We start from the raw sequence: 25,098 nt of genomic DNA on the forward strand, positions 1-25,098 counted from the left end.
TGATGAGCAGTGTTAGGTTTCTAAAACCTATGACTATTTGCTGGCTAGCCAAAATGTTGTCACTTTGTAGCACAATCAAGTAACTATGTTCAAGTAACTTTGGTTGTTATAGAATTGCTGCATATCTGTGAAATATGACTTAAAAGATATTTGATTTCATGATTTGAAGCCTTGAAATTGGGCCTTTCTGTGTCTCTGAAACTCCGCCTCCAGGAAGTCATCACCACATGGCTCCTTTAATAACCCTTTAAAAGCATTTTTTACCAACTTCAGACTGAGAAGTGGCCAATTAGCAAACAAGATGTTTGCTAATTGGCCCTGGCTGGTTTGAAGGAGCGGAATGGCAGCATGGTGGGGGGTACTGCTCTGAAGCTTAAATTTTTCCACTCGACAGGTACAAACCTCTGACAGGGTCTCCAACACAGCGCCTGTTCAAAATCGCATAAATTATTGATTAAGTGAAGTAAAAATAAATTGTGTCAATTTTTGGCAGCCCTTTGTATCACATAGTACCGATGAAGTGCCTCTATAGCAAAAAGGTTGGTGACTCATGCTCTAAAATATGAAAAAACAGCTGATTCTAAATATATTTACAAGCATATTTTAAATATAAAAATTATGTAAAGTATACATTATTGATAAAACACTATTTTTGTCACTAAGCAGTCCATATATATATAGAATTTGTACAATAGATGAGGTTATGTTGGATATAAAATGCATAAATAGTGGTGAAGAAGGAAAATAAGCTATTGGGTTAGCTGTGGTGACTGTTAGCTGGAAAGCCCCCAAACCAAATTCTGCTCAGGGTCCCAAACAGCTTTGGACCGCCTATGTTTTCAGACTTTTTCCTCATAAATCCTGAAGGATGTCAACACTTCGTAATATGTGAGCAACCTGCACTTTTTTTTTAAATATATAGCCTATATATATATATTTTAAAAGCTCTTTTCCCTCCGGCAGTCGGGACGTTTCTCCCCCCACCAATTTACGTTTCCACCGGCCTCACCTTCTCCTTCCTCGCTCTGGGCTTTTCCATCCCCGCTAAATCCTCCGCCCGCTGCTCCAAACTTTGATCCCGCAGCAGCGGCGGCTGCAGCAGAAGTGAGGGAGGGCAGGAAAAGCCTCCGACACCATCCAAAAACCGGCCCGCGGAGTCGGTCCCGTCGGTTCCCCGGTGATGAGTGCTGCGAGTCCTCGCGACTCAGCGGCACGCGCGCGTTACGTCGACACTTTCCAAAGTTTTCCTCGGCGGAGAGTTAATCCGCAGTGAACGCGCCATGTTCCCCGCTGCCGATCCTCCCCATAGCGGAATTTTTGTCCGGTGAGAGGCGGGGATCCGGTCGGCTCCATGGCTGCAGCTCTCGGCAAGGTTTCAATTACTCCTCATGACATCAGAGGGGAATTGAGTTACCTGATAGACATTGCGAGGCCCGACAAAAGCCGCACACAGTGACGGTGCGTGCGCGGGGGGAAACGAGCACCGCGTGGACTTGGTTCTTATTAGGCACGAGGAAAATTATAACCAAACATAACAGGAAACTGTCTTTTTTATATATTAAAAAAAATCTCTAAAATATCCAGCTTGTTTTTAACATGCCTGCTGGGAAATTAGATTTTTATAATCTTCCAGTTTAAACTATCTGGGAAAATGTTTGAGGAAAAAAAATAGTTTATTTAACATGGGGAGTCCACCCAGGGCGCCAGTCTGTCACGGGGCGGCGACCTGGAGAAAACTGCTGCTGTTTATGCATTGAACAACTTTTCTCCTGATTATTCAAGCCATTCCTGTTATATTTCTGGTCCTAATTTCTATGGAAGTGAAAGTCTACAACCTTTTTTCCAAGCATTTTCTCTCTTTTTTTTTATTTTTATTTTTTTATCATCAGCTACAAATTTCCTTCTCTGATGAACCAAAAAAATCACAATGAGAAAAAGTTTATGTTCATAAATCTAAATTTTTATCAGTGCTTCTTATGTACAAGTATTTACAAATGATTTCCAGCTCATTGCAACGCCAACCAACATTTACACATTTACAAAGGTTATCACAAGAATTCTGTATAAATACAACTTCAACGTGCCCCAATAGGAGCTGGGCTACAGACAGACAGCAGCTAACAAACATGTTCACATCAGATGTTTTTTTTTTTTATGTAAAACTAAAAACATGACAATTCTCCCCTCCCCCACATATCATGTGACACTTATCCTGTGCAACATTTTGGAGAAAAGTTATTAATTTGGTGGCAGGGTCATGCTCTGGGGTTACAGTACTTTAAGTACAATCAAGGTGTTTGAAGCTCAAGAAAAATAAAGCCTTTATTAGCATAATATTAAAGTTCTGGTATGACCTAGTCAAAGTCCGGAGCTAAAATTGCCCTCATAATCAATAGGTTTGATTTTCTTTCCTTCTCTCCGACATGTTTGTTTGTTTTTCAGTTGAACTCCACGTAATAAATGTCACATCATCTGAAAAATTTGAAAGGATTTATGACTGTCACGTTTTTTGGGGGTGGGGGGGGGGGGGTTTCCACATCACCAACAGGTGGCAAGAGCTGAACATTTTTGAAGCCGTCATTTTTCACATTTTCGAACCAGCTGGGGAGAGAAACAGGCACCAGATCTGGAGCAGATCAATACATTATATGAAGTGCAGTAGCAGAAACGTGAACCATCCTCAGGCTCAACTTTCGTCTCGGAAGTAAGTTCTGCAACGTTCCACTAAAGAAGAAATGCATTTCCCAGATTCCAGAAGGAGTTTGGCTTAAGCTCCTCAGCGACTCAGAGGTTGATCAAATAAATATATAATAGTGCAATAGTCAACAGGGTCCCAAAGAAGTTTTCAGTTCTGAATAAAACATAAGACATTGTGAAATAAATATCTGCCAGTTATTATCTCAGAAATGTTGAGAAAAAACATTAATCTTTATTGTAAAAGTCTTTGTATTCCAATTTCTTATTTTATTTCTTTATTCACTTTTTCTTACTAAAATACATTGCTGGGGGAAATGTTTGCTGTATGGAGAGAATAAAAGAAAAACGACTTGTTCTGTTGTCGGCCTAAGAGCCGATTAAAGATTGTAGTTTCAAAGTATGGAAACCACCGCCCTCTCCTGGCCATGAGGCAACATTGCATTCATTTCCAGAAGGACTAACCGCTTTAACGCTGATTATTATTCAACAAGGTTGCCTTGGAAATAATGTCTGTAAGTTTTCCATGTTCAATTTTTTTTTTTTAATTTTTCAACCTAAAAGCTTAATATATAGTAACTTTATTGAAGAGAGCTGAAATAAGAATAACAGTGATTGGCTCAAGGTTTATTTGTATAAACAACTAAGACTTACTTTTGCTGAATTATTAAAGTTTTTTTTAAACGTTCTTTAAAAAAAAAATCTTTCATTGAGGGGAAAAACGTAAAATAATTGAAATATGTTTCTTTGTTTGAATAAAGTCCTATAAAACCATGTTTAATCACTTATTCCACAATGTCTTTTGTCCTCCCTGCTACTGGCCGTTCAGTTGACCTCTGTTCCTGTGACATTAGGCGGTTCTGTGCTTTGGACTTGTTTTTTGTTCCTCCCGGATTGTCTGGGTCGAGTCATTCTCACACACAGCTTGTAAAGTCTCACGGCTCGGTCTTTCCTCTTTGCTTTCGTCCCGCCCGGCCTCCTGCCCTTCCGCCTCTCTGCCTGTAGGTGGCGCCGCTCCGCCCTTTCAACACCAGCTGGGTCCAGCCGAGGAAGTGCTGCTGTCACCAACGTCGCAGTGCAGCTGCAAAGCCGTAAATGAAAACGTTTTAATCTCCATCTCTGTAATTTTACATATATTAGCTTAGATTATATTAATGTAGAATATATAAGAAATAAGGAATAAATTATATGAGTTTTTTTTTTTTTACTGCTTTCCGTTCAGAACTTTAGTTCACGTCAACATGCCGCATGGTCATTTTAAACTGTGAACGAATTAAATAAATCTAAATGAAATGAAACGAATGGAGCACACTGATGTGGCAACGAATCTTTGTAAATGTGGAGACGTCAATTACATCTGTCGGCCTTTGCTGGTCGTTTCTCAAGATTTGACTAACGTCTGTCGATTAACAGCACTTTATTCTTCGGATGTGAAAAATGCTGATTTGATCTGGTCGCTTTTATTTGGTGCGGCAGACCCACTGGGGTCACATCGATCAAACATCTTTAGCTCTGAATTCCATTTATGCGTTACGCCACGCTAATGTTCATAATTAATTTTTGTGAATTTAGAGATACTTGACAGAGCCCTGCTATTTATTTTATAAATCGTCAGCTTCTTGCCACGATAGAAGAAGATGAAAATCTGTTACAGACTTTTCAGCCAATCAAAGACTAACATTTTTTCAAAATGTTTTCTCTTTTTGTATAACTTTGTTCTGCTGTGATGGTTTATTAAAAGTACTTGGACAAACTTTTTACAGTGGGTTAATTAAAGAGTTTGTCCCACAGAATGATTATGCAATATTATGTCCATGACAACGCTGTATGTGTGTGTAAATACTGACTTGCTGCTTGACGTGCAGTCCTGGGCAGGAAGCAGGACTGAGACACATGTCCAATCAGAAGAGTCTCCACGTTGCTCAGTCGTCTCTGTTGAGTCAGAGTGTGGAACAGTCTGCAAGGACGTGCAGAGAAACGTCAAATACGTTTCAGAAAAATAAATTAATTAAATAGTCTGTTCAGCTGTGTGTCACTGTGGCGCTACGGTAACGTCCAGAGACGTAAAGGCCTGTCAAAGAGCCACCGTCTTACATAAGCAGGTCAATGTTTACACTGGGCCTGGTCCAGTTTTGTGTTATGAAATGTCTCCCCACGTCTGATTTGTGTAAGCAGCCACACACACCCACACACGCAAACAGAAAGAGGAGTGTTTTGTTATCATTGGGTCTGAGGTTGCTTTGCAAAAACTAGTGTTCGGTATTTTAGAGATGATGTATGAGTTGCTTCTTTATTATCAATACATACTGAGACCACACAGTTTGTGTCATTTAAGAGCAGACTACATATGTGTTAGAAGGCAGAACCGAAACGCTGCTCACTGGCCAATGAACGGACCAATTACCTGGACCGCCCATCAGTCTGAATCAGGGGTTGCGTTGACCAAATATGACACACAGACGTTAGTGTGAAAACATGACTGGACTTACCTGGCGGTGCAGTTGCAGTGATAAAGCGTTCCTGCTCTGTGTTGAGGAGGCCATATTTCCTCTGCTGCGGAAGGATCTTGTTCTTACACTCATCAAGTTCTTTGTACAGAAGGCAAGACCTGTCTTCCTCTGTGGAGGGGATGCAAACATCAGGGGGGATTTCAGTTCAGTTTCAGCAACAGAGTGTAAAACCAAACCAACTGCGCCAGGCGCCGTCAGGTTGAAGTACCTGTAACTGCGTTGTGCTGCCGAACCGCAGTGAGCGGCGTGAAGGGTAAAACGTTCCCCGGGTCATCTCTCCTCACGGTCAATGCTGACGCCTCTGCGTCTGTGGAGTTCGAAGCATCGGTCGCTCCGGTAACGGAGGGAGTGACTGAGGCTGAGGACAGCGTTTCCGTGGCAGCGGTGGAGGACAGCAGGTGTGGACGTGACGCGTTTGTTTGTGGAGTCGTGCGGGTGCGGTGGAGTTGACGTCGGAGCAGGAGCCGTTGATGCAGCCCTCTTTGGACTCACTGGACTCGTACAGCGCGGGCGAGTGGACGTCGGCGTACAGCGCCATCTGAGTCTTTTTACACCTGTGAGGTCAGAGCAAAGGGAGAAATGACGAGAGGGAAAATATTCTACGCAGGAACATTTAAGATGACCAATACTGACACTGTTCCCTTGTTCTTCAAGTTCACATTCATATTGTTTACTGTCAACAAAGAACACTTTGAGTTCCCTCCAAGGCTAGATAAGCTTTGACAAGATGAAGATGAAGGCTCTATGTCAACTGAGACTGAAAGCCTTCCCTGTTGACGATGTACATCTACTGTCAAGAAGGAGGTGGTAGCATCCTGCTGCGGGGGGGATAATGTGGAGACCCGCCTATTTGTGGTCCAGTGTTTGCGAAAATTATCAAAATTTGCTGAAATTTCAGGGAAATTTGCAGAAAATTCACCTACTTGCATTATTTATTGTTTATATTTTTACTTGTGGCATGCCTGAAACAGTCGAGAGAAAATGCAGCTCGGAAGCTGGGATACGTAGGCACAACGCGATTTGACGCTATGTTTGCAAAAACTGCTAATTCAGGAGTGCCATCCATTTTTTTTTTTGTGCCAATCGGTATTAAGTGCTGAAATGGTTTCCACTGTATGTTATTGCGTATTATGGTACATTTTGCTGCTTGAGCTATTAAAATATGAACATACAAGACTTTTTAGAAGGAGTCCTAAGTACTGTTAAATTTTGGGGTGGCTCTAGTTGCTAATCTTTGTGAATATTAGCGGTCCAACACAATCCCAGATTTTAGCAAAGGCATTAACTTCCTTATGCTTTCTTTCAAAGTACTGTCATTGTCTAAGTACATGCAAAATTGATTCTTTACACACAAACACACACACACACGCACGCACGCACGCACGCACAAACTAAGTTATTATTTGCTCATTGGATAACTTTGTTTGTCTGTCCAAAAGTTGCAGCCAGTTCCTTGAACTGCTTTTGAAACGTTTCTTTCTAGAAACTGAGATCAATGCTCTCAAAGTATAGCTGCTTTTTGCCCGACGTTTGGAATCAAAGCAAGACTCACATGCCGAACCAGTTCCTCTCGCGCACTGGAGCCGGTGAGAAAAGGTAAAGCAGTGCATCTTGAGCAGGTTGAAGAAGGTGTAGCCCACCACGTCAGCTATGCTGTCGTTCGCCTCCATCAAGCAGCTGCGAAACCTGGAGCGCAGAGAGCATGGGGGTTGAGGGGCAGAGGGGGAACCGTGAGCAAAACCACAGATAGTGGCGATTTTAACTGCTGGGGATGGAGCAGGCTTTGTTTGGGAGGCGGCGAGTTACTTGTTGTCGCAGTCGCAGTGGGACATGGTGAAGATGTTGCTGTTGAAGACACCAAAGTCGGACTGGAAGGACAGGATGGTGTGTTTGCACTGGTCATGCTCCCTGCAGCAGCTGTCTGTGTCTGAAAAAACACCTGCAGGAGGAGAGTGTGGAAAAGGGAGTTTTGCTCAGGAGAAGTGGCAACAAGTTTTCATAAAGCACCTTTTATTGATGCACAATGAACAAAATCTTCTTTTTTCACTAAATTATTTTGCACATTTTGCCTTGGAAACCTACACGGAGAAAAACAAATATGAATATAAGAATATTATGGGCAGGTGAGACAACAAACGTTAGTAGGCGAAGTCTAGTCAAAGCTTTCAAAACCTAAGAATACTTTACTGGCTGTTAAGCACGGTGGTGGAGGCATCATGCTGTATTCCAAACATTTTGAGAAACTATCAAATTTTACATTTTTCAACACCAATCAGCAGCTAAATGGTTATTAATATTATTCAACAAGATCAATTTTGAGAAGTGTTCTTTTTTTTGTCATAGATGAAATAGATTAAATAGGCTCAGGATTTACTCTATTGAAACTATGTGGCGTCATTAAGATATTTATCTTAATTAGATAAATATCTTCCTATAAAGTCATAAAACAATCTTTCACTAAACCATAAAACAATAAACAAATTGTAATGCTTATTGGCTGTTTCATAATTTCTTGTATCTGCGTGATGTTTTTATCACATAAAAACTTTGAACCATCATGTCGTTGAAATGTGCTATAAACCTGACTTATAATCTTGATTCTGTGTGGACTAGAGAAAATTCTCAATAAATTAACACCTCTGATGTGCCATTGGACGTCAGCAGGTCGTTTTTGATCTAGAGGCCCAGATATAGTTGCCTGTATAAATATACACTATCATTTTACGGGCTGATTAGCTACTTTTGATTTTTTTTAAAAAGCAATAAATCAGTTATACCTGATAAAGTGGCCAGTGAGAGTATAATAAATCATAAGGCATTTCTCAAAAGGCCAACGATAAAAGACGCACAACCGATAAAACTTTGTGACATAACTTGAAGTTTTATCGCGATATTTTTGCGGTAGTATCGGGATGAGAGCGATAAAAGTGAAAACTGTTTGTTGCTTCTTCTTTTTTTAAGTGACTATGGCGCATCAATCACAGCAATTTGTAATAGGCTTAAAACACCAATCACATAAAAAGTATGATTTGTATCACCAAACTACACACAGTGACTGCATTTAGAAATATGTCCAAATGTACTGACATGCTATGATAGTGGAGAAAATATTAAAACTAACCCTAACCCTTTTATCATGAAAACTAATAAGAAATGTGTCACGATAACTGATAAACGATAAGATAAAAGCCCACATCTCAAAACATAACAGAGACTGTTCGTTGTTAAAATGTGAATAATGTGATTAGGTAACCAGTGCAATCTTATTTCTGTCTGTTGGATGATGGTCAGTTCAAACACAGCATCACTTACCCAAATCTGCGTATGACGGCGCTTTGTTGCCAGAGCCGCACCACAGAGTCCCGGGGACGATAAAGCCGCGCTTCACACGCGCATGTATCCTAACCCCTGACCTTTCATCTTCGCCTTGACCCCCGAGGCTCCTCACGTGTCTCCCCGCTGTGCGCTCCGGGAGATTAGCGAGGCTCGCAGAGGCCAGAGAGACGCACCGACCCGCGTCAAACAAGGACTCCAGACCCAACGCTTCCCCCGCGCGGTCGTCGAATCCCCACGCGCGGCCCCGGCACTCAGACAGGTAGCTCTGGGTCAGCGCTGCGTCATCGCTCCAGGTGCAGCCGAGCAGGGCGCGCTGCCCGGACCAGACGCCATGGTACAGGCGCGGCGCCGCGGCGCTGCCGCGCGGATCCCCCCGCAGGAAGCTGACGTGCAGTCGGCCGTCGGAAGAAACTTTGCTCCAGCTGCAGTGGATGGAGGCTTGCGCGGCCGTGCAGACCAGGAGGGCTGATGTCACAGTGAGAGCCAAGAGAGCGGAGATGTGCGTCATCTTGGCGCATCGATGGAGCTGCGGCCGGATGAGAGAGAGAGACTGCTCCACTTGAACTCTGCAGCAAAGTGCTAACTTCTTCCTCTGGGAGGGTTTTTATTCATTGGTAGAGTCCAGGTCGGTTTTAAATATGAAGGCGAAGAAGAACAGGAGGAGGAGGAGGAGAGGAAGGTTTTCCGGTGGATTAACATCCAGATCAGACACGTGACCAGGCAGCGTAGCCAAACAACTCCTATCTCTCTGCCCCACATTTACAGCCACAATATCATTAGTGAGTCACACACACACACACACATTACATGTTTTTAACTGTAAATCTGACTAATGCCTCAGTGCTGCTCAGACACACACCCCCAACATGCTGAATGGAGGTGTGATAAACTCAACTATTGATTTCCACAGACATTTCTGGACTTGTCTTCTCTGCTGTGATGAATGAAGCTGAACATGTCAGATGCGTTGTGAAAGTCCAGAACAGACGCACCTCTATTGTTAGGCAACCAATGAAGGCTGTTTTGTTTGGCTGAACCACAACACACACACACACACACACACACACACACGCATGCAAAAAGACATGTTTTGAGTTTTTATATTTTCACCTTCCTATAATAATGACCCAAGTCATTTTTGGCCATGAGTTTTTTTGTTTGTTTGTTTGTTTGTTTTTTTTCCCCCCTAACTCATCCTTTGTCAACAAAAGGTGGTAATTTTTTAAAACAAGCAAGAAAATCTTTTGGCAAAAAAAGACTCAGGCCATCATCTTAGGAAGGTGACAGCAGGTGAGACCTCAAGTTTCCTAATGCTTGGATTGCAGCTCAACTCTTTTGCACTTTTTGTGCCAGAAAAGTGTTTTTAAATGACTAGACCTCCTAGAAAAGCAACGGGAAATGACTATTTTTGTATGTGTTGTTTTTTTGTTTTTGTTTTTTTTGTGGAAATGTGGATTCTGATCAAATGTTTATTCATTTTGAAAATGTCTTCATTACTTCTCTATCAATGAGTGGCATATTTAGACCTGTTTTGATTTATTTCCTCATACGTTCATGACCATCCTGTCCTCACCATTTTTAGTTATTTATTTAGTTTCAAATCAGAATTTAATTTCTGAAATAGTTGTCTTCTTCTTTTTTGATGTTTATTGGCAGTTGGCAAGCAACGAAAATGGAGCATTACCGCCACCAACTGGTATTGCGTGTGGACCAGAACGTCAGATTCTCTCCTCAGCAGTCATTGTCTGGTGACAACCGTTCATTTGATTCAGGTGTGTGGAGGACAATCACAATCTCGCCAATGCACCCAATCGTCCAATAACAAAGCAGCTGTAGGAACGACATCATCCAATCATTGTGCAGTTGTTTCAGGGTTCTTTTGGCTGACATATTTGCAGTTTTAGCTCAATCTGATTTTTTTTAAAAAAAAGGTTTCCTGCTTTATTGAAATTAAAATGTACTTTTTATGTCTAAATGTTATTTCACATTTTTTAATCCATTCGCAGCTTTACGATACCAATGTATTTAATTCACGTGCGACCTCCTTTTTGGGATCATTTTCCAGAACTTGTCTCCAGACACCTTTTTTTCAATTTGCATTTATGTCTTGTTTTTATAGACCATCTTGGTTCTAAACATCAGCTTTTCACAATCATCATTTATTCTTCGTGTCTCGTTCACTTTTGATTTTGCGTATACTTTTGTTCTGCTCGACTGACGTGCTGAACTTTAGTTTCATTTAATTACACTCATTAACAAGTTAGCCTGGAGTTATCGGACGTTTCTGCAGGATCAATACCTGAATTTATTTGACTGCATTCAAGGTCAGAGGGAGTCAATCAGGCCTGTGACCTTTCACCCACTTGGAGGGAAAGTGCATTATCAAGAAAGGTCAAAATCCACTTGATTCTCATCTGCGTGTCTGCATCAGCTGATTGGATTAGACCTCGCCTGATTCAGACAAAGTTTATGCCATGTCACAGAAAGAAGGAAAAACAAAAAAAAACTTCAAGTGCCATCATGTCTTTATTAGTTAGCCACATGTATGCAACAACATGGGTTCATACATGCATCACAGCAATACAGGGAGAATAAGCTGCTGCCAAGTATTTCACCTGACTGAAATATAGAGTTAGTTCAGAACAGAATCTTTTCATTGTGTTTTATTGAACCGCTGCTTGGTCTTATTTAGTTTTATGATCATTTCATGGAGAAGGTCCATGCAGAAGCGTTAATTTTGCCTTTTGAATTTCTCCAGCAGAAAGTCACACATGCACAGGTCTTAGCTGCGTGGAGCCGAAAGCCTTTCTGCCAATGGTGTATTAAAGCCATTGTAGATAGAAAAAAAAAGTTGATTACCATAAAAAAAAGCTCAAAAAAATTAAAATTAACTCAGAAATGTGCATGTTTTTTTTTTTGTTTAATTTTAAAATGTTTTTTTTTAGCAACTTTTGACTTCTCAAAATCAGAAATTATCTTGTTTTATTCAAGCAAATTTCTCCGATTAAGCCGAAAAAAAAAAATAAAATTTCAGTTCAATTTCCAACTTTTCAAACTCAGAAATTTTATGCCAAATTTCTGAGATTAATTCGACAATTTCTCACTTTTATTTTGACGGGATTGTGTTCTTCCCCTTTACTCTGTCTACAATGGCTCTGATATGACGTCATACATTTCACGCCATATGCGCCAAAACGACGGCGGAAAATTATTCCAGGTCGAGAACGTTCTGAGCCGCAACTTTTTTTTTATTTTTATTTTACATTTGAATTGTGTTGTCTTGCTACGTTGTCTGACCGGCAATAAGAATAAGAAGAAGGCAGCTGGCTAAAGATGGAGAAGCATAAAGGAAATCTCTTGAGGGCAGGAAACAAAAAAGAAAAATGGAAGAGGAGAACAAATGAAAAAAGCTTCTCAAAGTGGTTGACAGACAGTAGGTGAGTTATTTCAGTCTATCAAGAAAAGGCTTGTAAATATTCAGGTTAGTTTACATCACTAATAAAATGACAAGTTACTGGCAGCTTGCCTCTGTGTGTGCATACACCTCAGAAAGTTCATAACTGGGCTTTGTTGATTCAGTCTCAAATTCATAATTGAACATATGCAAAGCGCATAGTCGGTTGGTACGAATAAAATATATATATATATTTTTGCTTGCTTTGTTTTGGACGACGCACACACCAGAATAACAACACACATTAACCAATGAGCTGTGATTAGACACATCAGGGAAGCCGACCTCTTCACCCAGCAATGACGTGGTCACCGGAACGACATGAGGTCAGAAAGACGACCGGGAATTCCCTCTGTTGAGTCTGAGCATCTGTGCACTCTTCAATACAACATCCTCACCTGATAGCAGCGATAACAAAGACTTTATCTGCCCCGGGAATTATGATAAAGGCTCAGTTCAGAGGCAACTTTATCATGTTTTACAAGGTGCGATACGATAAGCTTCCTGGATTAGTTTAGGGTGGGTAGGTGAGGGACGGGGGGCGGGTTACTTTAGATCGACATCCATGTTTGTCACCAGAAATTTAAAATTCACATTGGACTTCTGGGGAAAGCTCCATACAAACACACGGAGGAATCAGTACCAACTTTAGAAACTGGAAAACATTTAGCAGAGATGGAATAAAGAAGCAGATAACTGAATCATCACAGCGTGAATTAATCCTCAAACTGGACGGTGTTGTCATTCAGCAGGACATGCCAGTGCTCGATCTTCTTGTCTTTGTTCTTGAGGCATTCGTACCAGTGTTTCAAACTCTCGCCTTTAGCCTGGATGCCGAGCTGACATCCCCCTGAAAACCAGACACATGAGATCAAGAGTAATGTGGTCATTCATACAGAAAGGCTTCCATTGACATCGTACAACAAATGTTTGTTTGTTTTAATGTCATATTTATCATTTCATTATTTTTATCCATTGCAATTGCTTGTCTTTTGGAGGATTCAGTGTTTTTATGGGGGCGTTTAACTTCCAGCACTAGTAAATAAATTCAGCTGCAGGTTTCTTCTTAAAACAAGATGCAAAATGAGATATATTGGTTTTAATAAATCTAGTTAGAGCGAGGTTTTTAATCTCGTTAAAACAGAACGTTCTCTTGCTTTAAGAAGTTTGCATCAGCGAGAAGGTTTTCTCATCTAAATGAGTTTATTTCCTCGCTCTGGTGGTTTAATGCTTCTGCATGTCTTTGCAAACAAGCTTAAAAACCTTTTGTGTTTTCTGACCGTTAATGATATTGTCATAGCCTGACATAGATAACGATAACAGACTGGTACAGATTTCTCCTCTCAGAGGCAAAGTCACAACCTCAACCTCAGATCAGATGGCGAACATGAGTCTATGCTTGTGCCATTAGACCTCAATGCTGCTTTTGATGCAGTCCACCACAGTAGGAATGAAGGTGGGGTTTGACTACTTTAGACCATTTTCCTCACAAAATGCTGCACTGGTGCAGAGTCATGAAATAAATCTGCATTTCAGTTCATTCATGTGTGTCTTTAAAAAGAAGAAAAGAAAAAGAACATTTTCATTGAATTCAGCAACCTCAAATATCTGTATTGGTATCAGAGGTGAAACAAGTGGATCGGTGCATCTGCAGGATGAATGCTGTGTGACTGCACATCATGTCTGATGAATTCAATCAAATGAGCCAGACAAGCCTGGCTCGTTGTCACATCTTTTCAAATTTCGACACCACCACAGATAAACAACCCAACAACCCCTGAACTCATGAAGAAATCTGTCCGTGGACTTACCGATGAAATCGTTGGATTTCCCCATGTCGTAGTCCCAGACCGAAACGTCCAGAGTTTTCTTGGCGAGCTCAGCATGTTTAATTTCGTAACTGAACTCCTGAAACCCAGTGAAGAAACGCGGGCTCTGTTACATAACCTGCGGGTGGAGTCGGAGGGCACGGTTCAGAAGAAGGAACTAACCTCGTTGAACTCCGGGTTAAGGGTCTTCTTTTTGATCTGAGTCTTGTTCTTGGCTTTCTTCCCCATGTCTGGCTTCAGACATCTACGGCAACAAAGAAGCAGAAAGTTCTGGACGCGATTCAGTCATCGACAAGAAAAAAAAAGAAAAGAAAGAGCTAATGAAATAAAGGCGGATGAAAGTAGGATGCACATTTTGACGAAAGGGTCTGAGTAGCCGTTGGAGTCCATGGCGGCGAGGTGAGCGCAGCGGACCACGCCCACTACCAGACAGCTCTGCTGACTGTTGTACATCAGCGATATCAGGATGCGGCCCCTCTCCTCCGAGTCCTCGCCTTCCTTCAGCTGTGTACACACACACACACACACAGACACACACACACACAATACACACTCGGCTAATGAATGCAGGAGCTTTTCAAAGAAACACATTTTCTCTGATCTCGATATCCTTTGTGCTGATCTCGTATCTGGACAAATTATCCTCTAAATGGAGCAAAGCATACTTCTCTAGGTTGTCATTATATTTTTCTCTAAGACTGATGCAATATAATTCATATAATTTTGAATTAATTTCATTTTCACAGCGTAGAGAAAAGAGATAGGGAAAGCAGGCTGTGCATCAGTTTGATTTAGTGAATCTATTTCCAAAGGTCAGACAGACTCCAACTCTGCAGGGGATCACAACTGGAACTGACGTCTGAAGCTGAAAACACACACAACGTCTGTCACAGTGTCTTAAAGTAGCTTTGTAAAGACACAAGCGATAAACCTGATCACACATTAGTTCAGAAGGACTATGCTAACCTTGTCGAGCTTTGGAGAAATCGTGACAATAGTAATGAAACTTACATCGTCCTCATAAAGTGCCATGCCACGAATTGACCCTCCAACAGCCTTCTTCACCTGCAAGCAAACCAAAACATCTGTCACCATCGTAGCAGAAAAAAATCCTGCATCTTTTACCTGCTTATCTCCCCATGTGGATATTTAAAAGGGCAGTGTTAAGTATAATCTAACCCCCTCACAGCTCCTTCAGACTAGCCGGCAGCAATTAGAAAACACCTGGTGGAACTGTGCATCTGCTGAGCTCATCGTACTTCTGAATGAAATGCTGGTAAAAACATTAAAGTGGTCAGTAGAGGAGCCATGCTGTGATGACTTCCTGAGGGCGGAGTTTCAGAAAGACAAGAGGCCCAATTTCAAGGCGCTGAATTATAAGGTCGCATTTCTTTTAAGTCATATTTGCATACAGTGACAAATACAAACTGATGGTTGTCACTTGATTGTGCTATAAAATGGCTCTATATGCCGAGACAATACATATTACTGACATAAATAATGGTAGATGAGGCAATATGGTGGTAGTTCCCTGTCAGACCACAAGGTGAATCAGTCAGAGGCCATTCAAAATATCAACTATTATTTGGAGTTATGTTTGAGCTTCACTAGATGAATGGATATAGATGTTTAACAGTGAATTGGGTCAAATGTCCCTTCATATCAGATCGCACTACATGAGCAGTGAATGTTCTTGTTTACCGGGATCACTCTCTCCAGGCAAACATTGAAATTCTTCTTCTGGTCGAACTTCAGCTTCTTGAGTGCCACCCGTGTCTCTCCAATGAATTCATTATGTCCAAACTTGTCCTCGTCGCTCACCGACAGCCTGCGGAAAGACGACCACGAGTTCTGCAAATCCTTGCCATTCCAAACCGGCTTCACAGTGACGCAGGTAAAGGTGATCGACGGTACCTGAGCGTTTTGCGTTGCATCTCGTCGTCGGTGATGCCGTGGTAAATCAGCGTCTCGTTCCACACGGGGTTCAGGGTGGTTTTAAGCGTCTTGGTGCGAAGCTTGTTGGACTTGGAACAGAACAGAACAGAACAGTCTTTCTGAGAAAGGAGCAAACGCTGAAGGTTGACTGAAAAAACCCACAAGGCTGATATATTAGAATAAAAAGCAAATCTCATGTTTTAGCTTGTGAAAGAGTTCAATCACATTCTTCGCCCTTGAACTTTTAACTGGTCAACTTGTTGTAATAAATATGCTGATAAATACCTTACTGGCTCCGGGTAGCAGATGCAGCTTTACATACGGATCTGCCAGTCCATTAGAATCCATTGGTTTCAAACCCTAAAGGTAAAAAAGATTCTTGTCGTGACAACGTCTTCATAACTGGTCCATCAAAGCATTGTAATATATGTCATTCTTGTGATGAATGGTCACAACCTTAAGGAACACCTGGGTTCCATTTTCAATCAAATGTCCTTTGTTTTTGTTTTTTTTCTTTTTTGTTCAACTTTTTTTGTGTCTCTATTTTTTGACCGTATTAAACTTTGAAGTAAATTCATTTTCTTGGAGTGACACAGACAGAAGGGCTGCACTGGTACATCTGGTAAGGAGACGTTCCTGAAGTCCATTTGTGACGTTTGTGCTCCATCCGTTCTGCCTCGTGTTAAAATTCTTTCCTTGACATATTAACTTGTCGGATTTGATGTTTTTCTGTTTGAACTTGAGCTTTTATTCATTGTTCTCTCTTTGTTGCAGTTCGTATTTGATCTTTTTCAGCTGTCTTGTTTCTTCTGTCTTATCGTCTTCATAAGACAGAAGACGATCATTTCTGGTTAATATTTCCTTCAAGGGTTTTCGTCCTGGCACAACTCCTTCAGTTGTTGTCTTGAGTTGCCAGGTCTTAGGTCAGCTTGGTGTTGTTTTGTCTTTCCTCTTTGTGCCTCGTCTCTTTCTGTGCTCTCTCTCCTTTCCCTACTGTACAAACCGTCCTTCGGCTCTATTTTCTTTTGTTAATGGCCTCCTGTCTCCTCTTATATTGTTACATCCTCCCCGTCTTGTGTTGCTTCATCGCGTCTCTTACATCTGCTTGTTTTGTCTCTTGTTGTCCTGTCTCGTTACGTCTCCTTCCCTTCCTCTTTTATCTGCTCATGTTGGACCACCTGGCCTTGTTGTGTCTTACTGAATCTTGTTTTATTTGTCTCGTCCTGTTTGATCTCGTCCTATTTTAACATGTTTATTGCTTTAGCCACGCTCCATATTGTATTGCTGTCCTCTCCTGACTTGTCTCGCTCTACTTTTCTCTTCTGTTTTCTCAGCTTAACCAAATGTTGGTCTTTTTTTTTTTTTAACAGTTTTTCACTGTCATTTTACAGTTCTGTCTATATATATATATATATATATATATATATGTATATATATACTGTACACGAGCCGCAAGGAAGGAGGAGAGGACTAGTGAGTGTGAGAACCACTGTCCAGGACGAAACAACTAAGATCCATTAATACATCAGGGACAAAGCCTCAACAGACAATGTGCTCAGTGAATGTCTCAGACAACAGGGAACAGAGATTGAGGTGCCAGAGATACCATCATGGGAGGACAAGCCCCTACATGGATGTACCACCAGCAAATAACCCAAGTGGCTGATATCAGTAAATCTACCAACGGCTGGAAAAAGCTGGACTCAAGGACAGCACAGAGGCCCTCATCCTGGCCGCCCAGGAACAGGCCCTAAACACCAGAGCAATAGAGGCCCAGATCTACCACACCAGACAAGACCCAAGGTGTAGGTTGTGCAAGGAGGCCCCTGAGACAGTCCAGCACATCACAGCAGGGTGCAAGATACTGGCAGGGAAAGCGTACATGGAACGACATAACCAAGTGGCAGGCATAGTGTACAGAAACATCTGTGCAGAATATGGACTGGAAACCCCGAGATCAAAGTGGGAAACACCCCCAAAGGTGGTGGAGAACGCCAGAGCTAAGATCCTGTGGGACTTCCAGATCCAGACAGACAGAATGGTAATGGCGAACCAACCAGACATTGTCGTAGTGGATAAACAACAGAGGAAAGCCGTTGTGGTAGATGTAGCAATACCAAGTGATTGCAACATCAGGAAAAAGGAGCACGAGAAACTGGAGAAATACCAGGGCCTCAGGGAAGAACTGGAGAGGGCCTGGAAGGTGAAGACCACAGTGGTGCCTGTGGTCATCGGGGCCCTCGGGGCAGTAACCCCCAAACTGGAGCAGTGGCTACAACAGATCCCAGGAACAACATCAGACATCTCAGTCCAGAAATGTGCAGTCCTTGGCACAGCCAAGCTCCCAGGCCTCTGATAGAGGACCCGAGCTCAGAGGATAAGAACCACCCGCGGTGGTGAGAAGGGAATTTTTTATTTTATATATATATATATATATATATATATATATATATATATATATATATATATATATATATATATATCACATTAGCAACAAACCACTGCTAATGTGAAAACCTAGGCCATTCAAAAGAAAAACGCATAAAATATTAGTGGGAAAAATTGATTAGTTCTAATAGCAAAGGTTTTCTGTCAGCAGAGATTTGACTCAAATCTAAAAGATGACCAGCTTTAAGGTACCTTTTCAACTTTTGTTTCTAAGTTACAGGACTTACAATTCACTACAGTGAAACAGATTTGTTTGATTTTCAGCTGAAATGTGGAGGATGTCCTATTAAAAATGGAAAAAGTTCTGAAATTACTCATTTTTGTACTTTTTACATCACAGAACGTTTGAGTCATGCCATGCTTTTCAGGCATATTTACTTTGTCTTGTTGTTTCACTGTTCTGGTTTTGTGTTCACCTTGGCTTTAATGATGCAGCAGTGTAGAGCATGATGCTCCTGTTCATAAAGAAGGCTGAACTCCAGAGATCCCAGCGTGGCTGTAAGAATAACGACACAGACGCACAACTTACATTTGCAACTGAAAGTAAAATAAAATGTAAAAATGTTGAAATTTTTGAACAAATGACAGATGGACAAGTGTCAACCGTCTTACTTGCGTCGTCTGAGTCGTAGTCATTGTCGTCGTTCTCTGTGTGATCTGGAGCGAGTTTCTGAGTCATCGCGTTGCTGGGAGGTGGATTAGCAGGTGGAGTGATCCTGGTCGCAGGTTTGTAAGTGGGACCCGAGGAGACGACCGGTTGCCGCTTGCTCTCCAGATCCGCTGCTGGAACTACAGACACGGTGAGTCTGGGCCGTGTTTTCTTAGAAAGTGCTATCTGAAATGTTTGGACCCCCTGTGGTCTCCCTGCAGCGTTGGGCTTATTCTTAGAGGGAGGAGTGTGATTTTACCTGGGGTGGGTGCCGTCTGCTGCGTGTTTTCCTGAGGCGCTTTGGACGCCAACACATGTCTCTCCGCCTTGGTTCCAGCTGCCTGAGTAGAATGAGTCTCATCACAGCTGTCAGTTGTTGTTCTTGCTGTCTGCTCCCATTGTTCTGACGCACTGGACTGCTTCTGCTGAGGCTCTGAGGAGACAAAGGAAGATGATCAGAGCTGCCACAATCGTCTGCGCCACGGCAGCTACGTCAAACTGCTGCTTCGATGGACGGACTAGTAGTGACTGCTGGGAGTGGGGACAGTAACAGTCACCAGCGCATCCTGGATCCAGCATCATGCACACACCTGTTCAGGAAAACCTGCTCATTGGTACCAGCAGCTACGTTTCAATTAACAACAGAGTTGAAAAATAAATTTGCTTCATGGGAACGCGGCAATTTGGAAAAAAACTGGTTTCTCCACTAGGATGAGGTGGTTTATTTGGCCATATCAACAAAATGTATTTTGCAAAACTGCAACTTTTTTCTTCTTTTTTTGCAGGATACTAATCACGTGATCAACAGCCAGATGTTACTACTGGAAAAAACAACAAAGAAGACGACAGGAAGTGGCAGGGTGATCATGGATTGCTTTTGTTTGCTTTTTTGTTTGGCCGAATCATGAACGTATCTCGTGTAGCTGTTCACATCCGAAGATTTTTAATGGCTTATCACGTGGACAAGCTTATTCACATGTGATTTTAATGGTTTATTTTTGGGTTTATTTAATGGAAACACCTCAATTACAAAAATGTGTTTTTTCAACATCAGCAGAATATCGACATATATTTGTTCTGGAAAAGCAGGCAGCAGTACAAAGCCATGTAAAAGTTTTTATACCCTCATATGTAGAACATTTTCTTCCCTGGTCCTGCATTGGCACTACAGGCACAGCATGAAATATAACCGACTGCCTACATGGAACAAAAATAATATTTGGAGATGGTATCCTATCTGCCTGATTGGCTTTATGAAATCACTACTGCATCTGGCATCAGAGTGGATGAGTCGAATTAATGTCATTTGACCTTATGACATTCAACATGTATTGTTCTGTTGTTTTTATTGTTTTGTTGTGTGTGTGTGCCCCATAAGAAGAAGTGCTGTTGTTGGGTTATGAGTTAGGCAGAAATGAAGTCAATACAAAGTCCTTCTATGGCTAGAAATACCAGCTTGTGTGTTTCAAATATTCTCTCTGTATTTTCATGCCTGTATTTGGGATGAAACTACTGTAATTGTGTTCATTGTCATAAGAACTGAGCTACTAAAAGAAAGGATTACACTCATACAATGTATGAAATATAAACATGAATGGTTCCACATTTCCTGTTTTTGCAAAATCAATACCCTTTGGAAATATAATATAAATTTTGCATATTCTAGTCTGATGTTTTAATTCTTCTTCTTCTGACATTGAAGTTAATCGCTTACATTTTCAAACACACACCAGGACAAAGTTACTGACTCTATTCAGTTGAGCAATCCTGTCTGTGACAACATTAGACGTGTATTTGATGAGCGTGTTCTAAGCTGCAAGCAGGGGGCGCTAACACATGGTGCTAACTTGCCATTGACTGCAGTGTATTGAAGCCATAGGAAACTTGTTCAGGGCAAAATTTATAGATAAATTATGTAATTTTTTTTCTGGCGTTCATGCTCTCCCCCTTTTGTCATGGTGCCCTGGGCAACTGCCCAAATGGGTCACGTCAAAAACTGACAGAGAAAAGTTAAAACGGAGTTTATCATGTTGCGAAAGTGGGCCCAGGAAACGTAGCGCGTCATTCACACACACACAGATAGGCTACAACCAAACCAATAATCAATTAATCAATTAAAATTAAGAAATTTATATTATTTTGGATATGTAAAATTTCTTGAGTTCTAGTGTTGTGTGTTCTTTGCAAAATTATAGTCTGTCTTTTGAGAGAGCAAAATTGCATGATCATGCCTTTGAAAATAGTCTCAAAACATCAAAATTATGGTTTATCGCAATACTTCAAGCATATTTTTTATTTGACAGAGATACGTTCCTTAACCCTTACAACACCTGACCAATGAATATCGGACGCGACGTCAACAAGCTTTGTAGTTAGAATCATGTTTCTAAATCAAACTGTAGGTGACAAGTAAGTGCAACAGTTAGTGTTTTGGTTACCATCAGTCTGATGACTTGGTCTGTGACCCCGGACCCTGTGTTGTCCTCTGGGTTGGACTGAGGTCTGGAGAGAGGCAGGGGGGAGGGCAGGCCCTGCTGATCTCTTCCTTTATAAAACCAGCCCCCGAACGTTTCTGAACCTGCAACAATAAGACAAAAAGCCCAACGAGGACTCATGCTAAAATTCATTTATCAAATGATTTTTTTGATGTGTGGTCCACCATTCAAAAAACGCCTCAGGACAGGTTCGAGTTTGTCAGGACTAGATTATAAACTAGAAGAACAAAAAAGGAGCGAGCTGAATCCTGCGACTTCTACCGAGTTTTGCTCTTTCCTCACCAACTCGATGTTTTGCTTCTTGCCTTCTGATGGAGGATCTAAGTCCTACATGTACTAACCGAATATTTAAGACAATTATTCGTAAAGTAGCTTTGAGAAGTAAGATGGTTTTAAGGCTCAAACATTTGCTACATCCTCTTTTATTGTTTGTTTTTTTTCTTCTTCTTTTAACAAGTTTGGGGTTTTAGTTTATTTTAAATGATAAATTTGGGGAAATAAACACCTTTTACATCACAAAGCCTTGACATTTTATCAAGCGTGTGTTGAGATCCAGGGTATGATTGATATGAATCCATAGCTAAGTGTTCCCTATATACCTACAAATATATGTTCCCTATATACCTACAAATGTTACATTTGATTATCTTCTTCTAAAGTGTAATTTTAAAAGCATAGTGTAATTTATCTTTTAAAATTACACTATAAAAAAACAAAAAAAAAAACATCTATGTACATTACACAATGTAGTGACAAAAGCCACACCAAAACATGTTACCAATGGCACCACAGGGTTTTATGTTGACATAGTCTGTGATAAAGAGAGCTTCAGGCTCTTAAAGACACAGTCCCTCATTATCCAGAAGGTATTGTGTAACAATACCACAAAGACAGCATAAAGTAGGACACGTTAATTTCCCCTCATCTGAATATTCGAAATTAAATAGTCCTAAATATATCATTACTTCCTCCCTATTTTTGATATCTACACTCTATTAATGGAAGCCAATTTTCCAGGTCAGTGGGCAGTGAAATACTATTGTGTGCTAAAGCATGGGTGTGAACGTGAGAAAACGGCTCGTTTCACAGGATAAACTGAGCTTCTGCTGGCAGAGCGGTGACATAACGCCGTGACTCAGACCCTGAGGTCCAAAGCCTCCTGGCTTCTCCTCCGGCCCTGCAGCTCACCTCTTGCTGCTCGTTGCAGATCCGGCAGAGCCCACGTCGGACAAGTTCTGCTGTTGATCCAAATCCCGCACTTGCTGCACATGTGCTGCAGGAAGACAAGTGCACACACACGAACACACCAACTTAGGGCGAGGGAGAGAGAGGATTGAGCGCAACATGACAGGTGCACAAAGCACATACATTTTCACAGTTCATATGGCATTAACCCCCTACTTGAGTAGTGAGAGCAGCATGAGGCAAAGTGTCACACAGAGGGCCCGGGAATACACCGTGTGCATCAGAACAAGTTAGCACTCGGACCGCTGACTGCTCAGAACCTTTACAGAACCGCACAGAACTGCAGAATGTGTTGTGGAAAGTAGAAGGGGAGGAATGATTGCTGAGTTGAGAAAAAGAAAAAAACTTTGAACATTCGATTAAGTAGGGAAGCTGATGAGCTGCTGCTCAGGGCCCTCACGCCACCAGAGGGCCCCCAAGAGCACTGAGCAAGTGTGACAATAAAAAATAAAAATAAAGTTTTTTATTTAATAAGTTTGGATGATACAAACTAAATTCTATTACAAATGAAAAAATAATTTTGATATTATTTGTACAGCTGGAGCACATATAATAGGGTGATCTCTTCCTGTATTTGTTTGCTGCCACTGTAAGGAAAATGTAAGATTGCTAACTTGTTTTCTTAAAATTCAGTGATTGTTTCCTGATGTTACTGACAAATAGATAAAATGACGCAGCACACTTAAATACCTCTCTACCCTTTATAATCCAAATATTCCTGTGAGTTTGCTCCTCCTGTAAGGTTAAAACCAGCAGCCGTAACACCAGTACATTAGGTAAGCAGCCCTGGAATGATGAATTATCTGGCGTTGACCTGTTGGTGTTGGGGCCCCCAAATGAAAAGCCACCTTGGACTCCAAAAAGGCTTGGTGCTCGGGTCGGATAACATCAAATTTAGCAGCATGTTATTTTTAAATAGTGAATTAGACTGTTAAATTAATGCTTTATAATCAATACAATCATTTCAATTGGGAATCAAGTAAAAGCGAGTCTGTGGATATATTGGTTCATGTTTCCCGTCTGCACACAAACACACATATGGAGCTTTCTCAAATCTTCACTTTGGTCAGGAACAATGACCCCTGAGGGTTAGGGTCAGTGACTCTGACCTGAGTATTTGCTTCATAGAGATGCTCTTATTACAGTCCGTCTGAGCTTGAAGTTAAGATAAAATGAAAGAACTGTGAATCCTTGCTGTATGCAGCCAAAGCCTTGCATTTTACTTGGTCTAATTTCTAGTTTGAAATAAGAAAACAAACTTATATTGACTCAAACGTCAATATAGACGATGTTGTTGTAATTAAGTAATACTTTAATACTGATGAAAAGTACATGACTAACAGATTATGAACCAGTACTTTTTCGTCAATATTAAAGAATTGTTGACTTAAAACAAGATCCTACAACCTACTAGAAAGTTGTGTGTCACACTTTTTCAACCTTTTAGTGTAAATATTTTGAAATTTGTGAAAATTAATGCAGTTTTGACTGCATTTTTTTAATGCAGTCAAAAACTGCATTAAAAAAAAACAAACAAAACAAAAAAAACAACCTCTTGTTAATCGTGCATTTCAAACAGAAATCCCTCCTCTGGGAGAATCCGCCTTTGTGTACAGAAGACTCTCCATCGTATTTGTCGCTAGAATAACAACTGTACCTTTTTGCACTGTGAACAGAGAACAGCTGTGACCCCCTGCGCTCCGAAGGACGTCCCACACAGCAGGCAGCGAGACTGTCCGTCTCCACACGCCGTCTTCTTCATGCTGTCCAGGCGACTGGACAGACGCCTAAGAGAACATCCGAAAACGTATCAGCGCGGTGACACAAGCACGCCTCTGGGTTTTTACACACGCAACGTTTAACAGACAGCAGAGAGGCTTCCTGGACAGAGTCCAGAACAACAGAGGCAGCGTTTCTCCGTCTCACTCGATGCGCTGCTGCTCCAGGGCCTCCATCATGGCGGCGCGGGCCAGAACGCCGTTGATGATCTCCTTCTCCTCATCTGTAAGGTCGCCTCCCAGGGCGCCCCCAGACACGCTCATCACCACCCGGTCCTGCTGGCATGAAACACAAAACACACACACACACACACACACACACACACACCAAAATAGATACAAAATTGTCAGGTAAAACATTTAAAAAAAATAAGCTAAATGTGTTGAAATTGTATCAGTACAAAGAGTTAAATGTTAAAATCTGCAGACAGGAGCACAGCTGGAAGCATGTTGGAGTTTCACTGATGCTGAGCTGCAGTGGAAAACGTCGCACATATTTATCACACGGAGATGAAAAAGTCGTGGGGAAGACAAAGAATCAGAAAGAAGGGAAATATTGTCTTGATTTGGACTCGTGTCAATAACTCCAGATTTGTGTTTGTTGGTTTCGGAGTCACTTTTCATTGAAAAGTTTTCAGTGACTCCGAAAAGGGTTTGAAATATGAGGTTCTGCTGCTGGAAGACCCAGACAAAGCCTCTCAAAATGTTTAATCTGCATCTGATTT

At 41.4% G+C, this 25,098-nt stretch overlaps 3 protein-coding genes across 3 annotated transcripts in view; all 3 read right to left on the minus strand.

Moving 5' to 3' along the window:
• The window catches only part of ttc28 (tetratricopeptide repeat domain 28), a 100,534-nt gene extending 99,243 nt beyond the window's left edge, over positions 1 to 1,291 (minus strand). The window contains exon 1 of the mRNA XM_055060736.1: positions 1,010 to 1,291. Within this exon, the coding sequence (XP_054916711.1) occupies positions 1,010 to 1,039 (30 nt within the window). The 5' untranslated portion in view covers positions 1,040 to 1,291. The remainder of the gene's footprint in view (positions 1 to 1,009) is intronic.
• Positions 1,292 to 3,343: 2,052 nt separating this feature from the next.
• Positions 3,344 to 9,083, minus strand: pla2g3 (phospholipase A2 group III). The gene is given in 11 exon segments (XM_055060720.1): positions 3,344 to 3,775; positions 4,542 to 4,563; positions 4,566 to 4,651; positions 5,184 to 5,217; positions 5,220 to 5,312; positions 5,413 to 5,625; positions 5,628 to 5,758; positions 6,757 to 6,778; positions 6,781 to 6,890; positions 7,011 to 7,143; positions 8,517 to 9,083. Coding segments are annotated over 11 exon segments (1,632 nt in total). The 5' UTR covers positions 9,049 to 9,083; the 3' UTR covers positions 3,344 to 3,519.
• A 2,415-nt stretch (positions 9,084 to 11,498) lies between these two features.
• On the minus strand, positions 11,499 to 24,637 carry rph3aa (rabphilin 3A homolog (mouse), a). The gene is given in 18 exon segments (XM_055060789.1): positions 11,499 to 12,844; positions 13,806 to 13,902; positions 13,986 to 14,067; positions 14,176 to 14,327; positions 14,835 to 14,888; positions 15,525 to 15,651; positions 15,738 to 15,847; positions 16,044 to 16,118; positions 18,623 to 18,702; positions 18,819 to 18,995; positions 19,115 to 19,288; positions 21,294 to 21,326; positions 21,329 to 21,415; positions 21,418 to 21,433; positions 22,539 to 22,568; positions 22,570 to 22,623; positions 24,253 to 24,382; positions 24,522 to 24,637. Coding segments are annotated over 18 exon segments (1,728 nt in total). The 3' UTR covers positions 11,499 to 12,710.
• Between the last annotated feature and the right edge of the window lie 461 nt (positions 24,638 to 25,098).

Source organism: Poeciliopsis prolifica, unplaced genomic scaffold, assembly GCF_027474105.1.
Source record: "Poeciliopsis prolifica strain line A6 unplaced genomic scaffold, Auburn_PproV2 SCAFFOLD061, whole genome shotgun sequence".
Taxonomy (NCBI): Eukaryota; Metazoa; Chordata; class Actinopteri; order Cyprinodontiformes; family Poeciliidae; genus Poeciliopsis; species Poeciliopsis prolifica.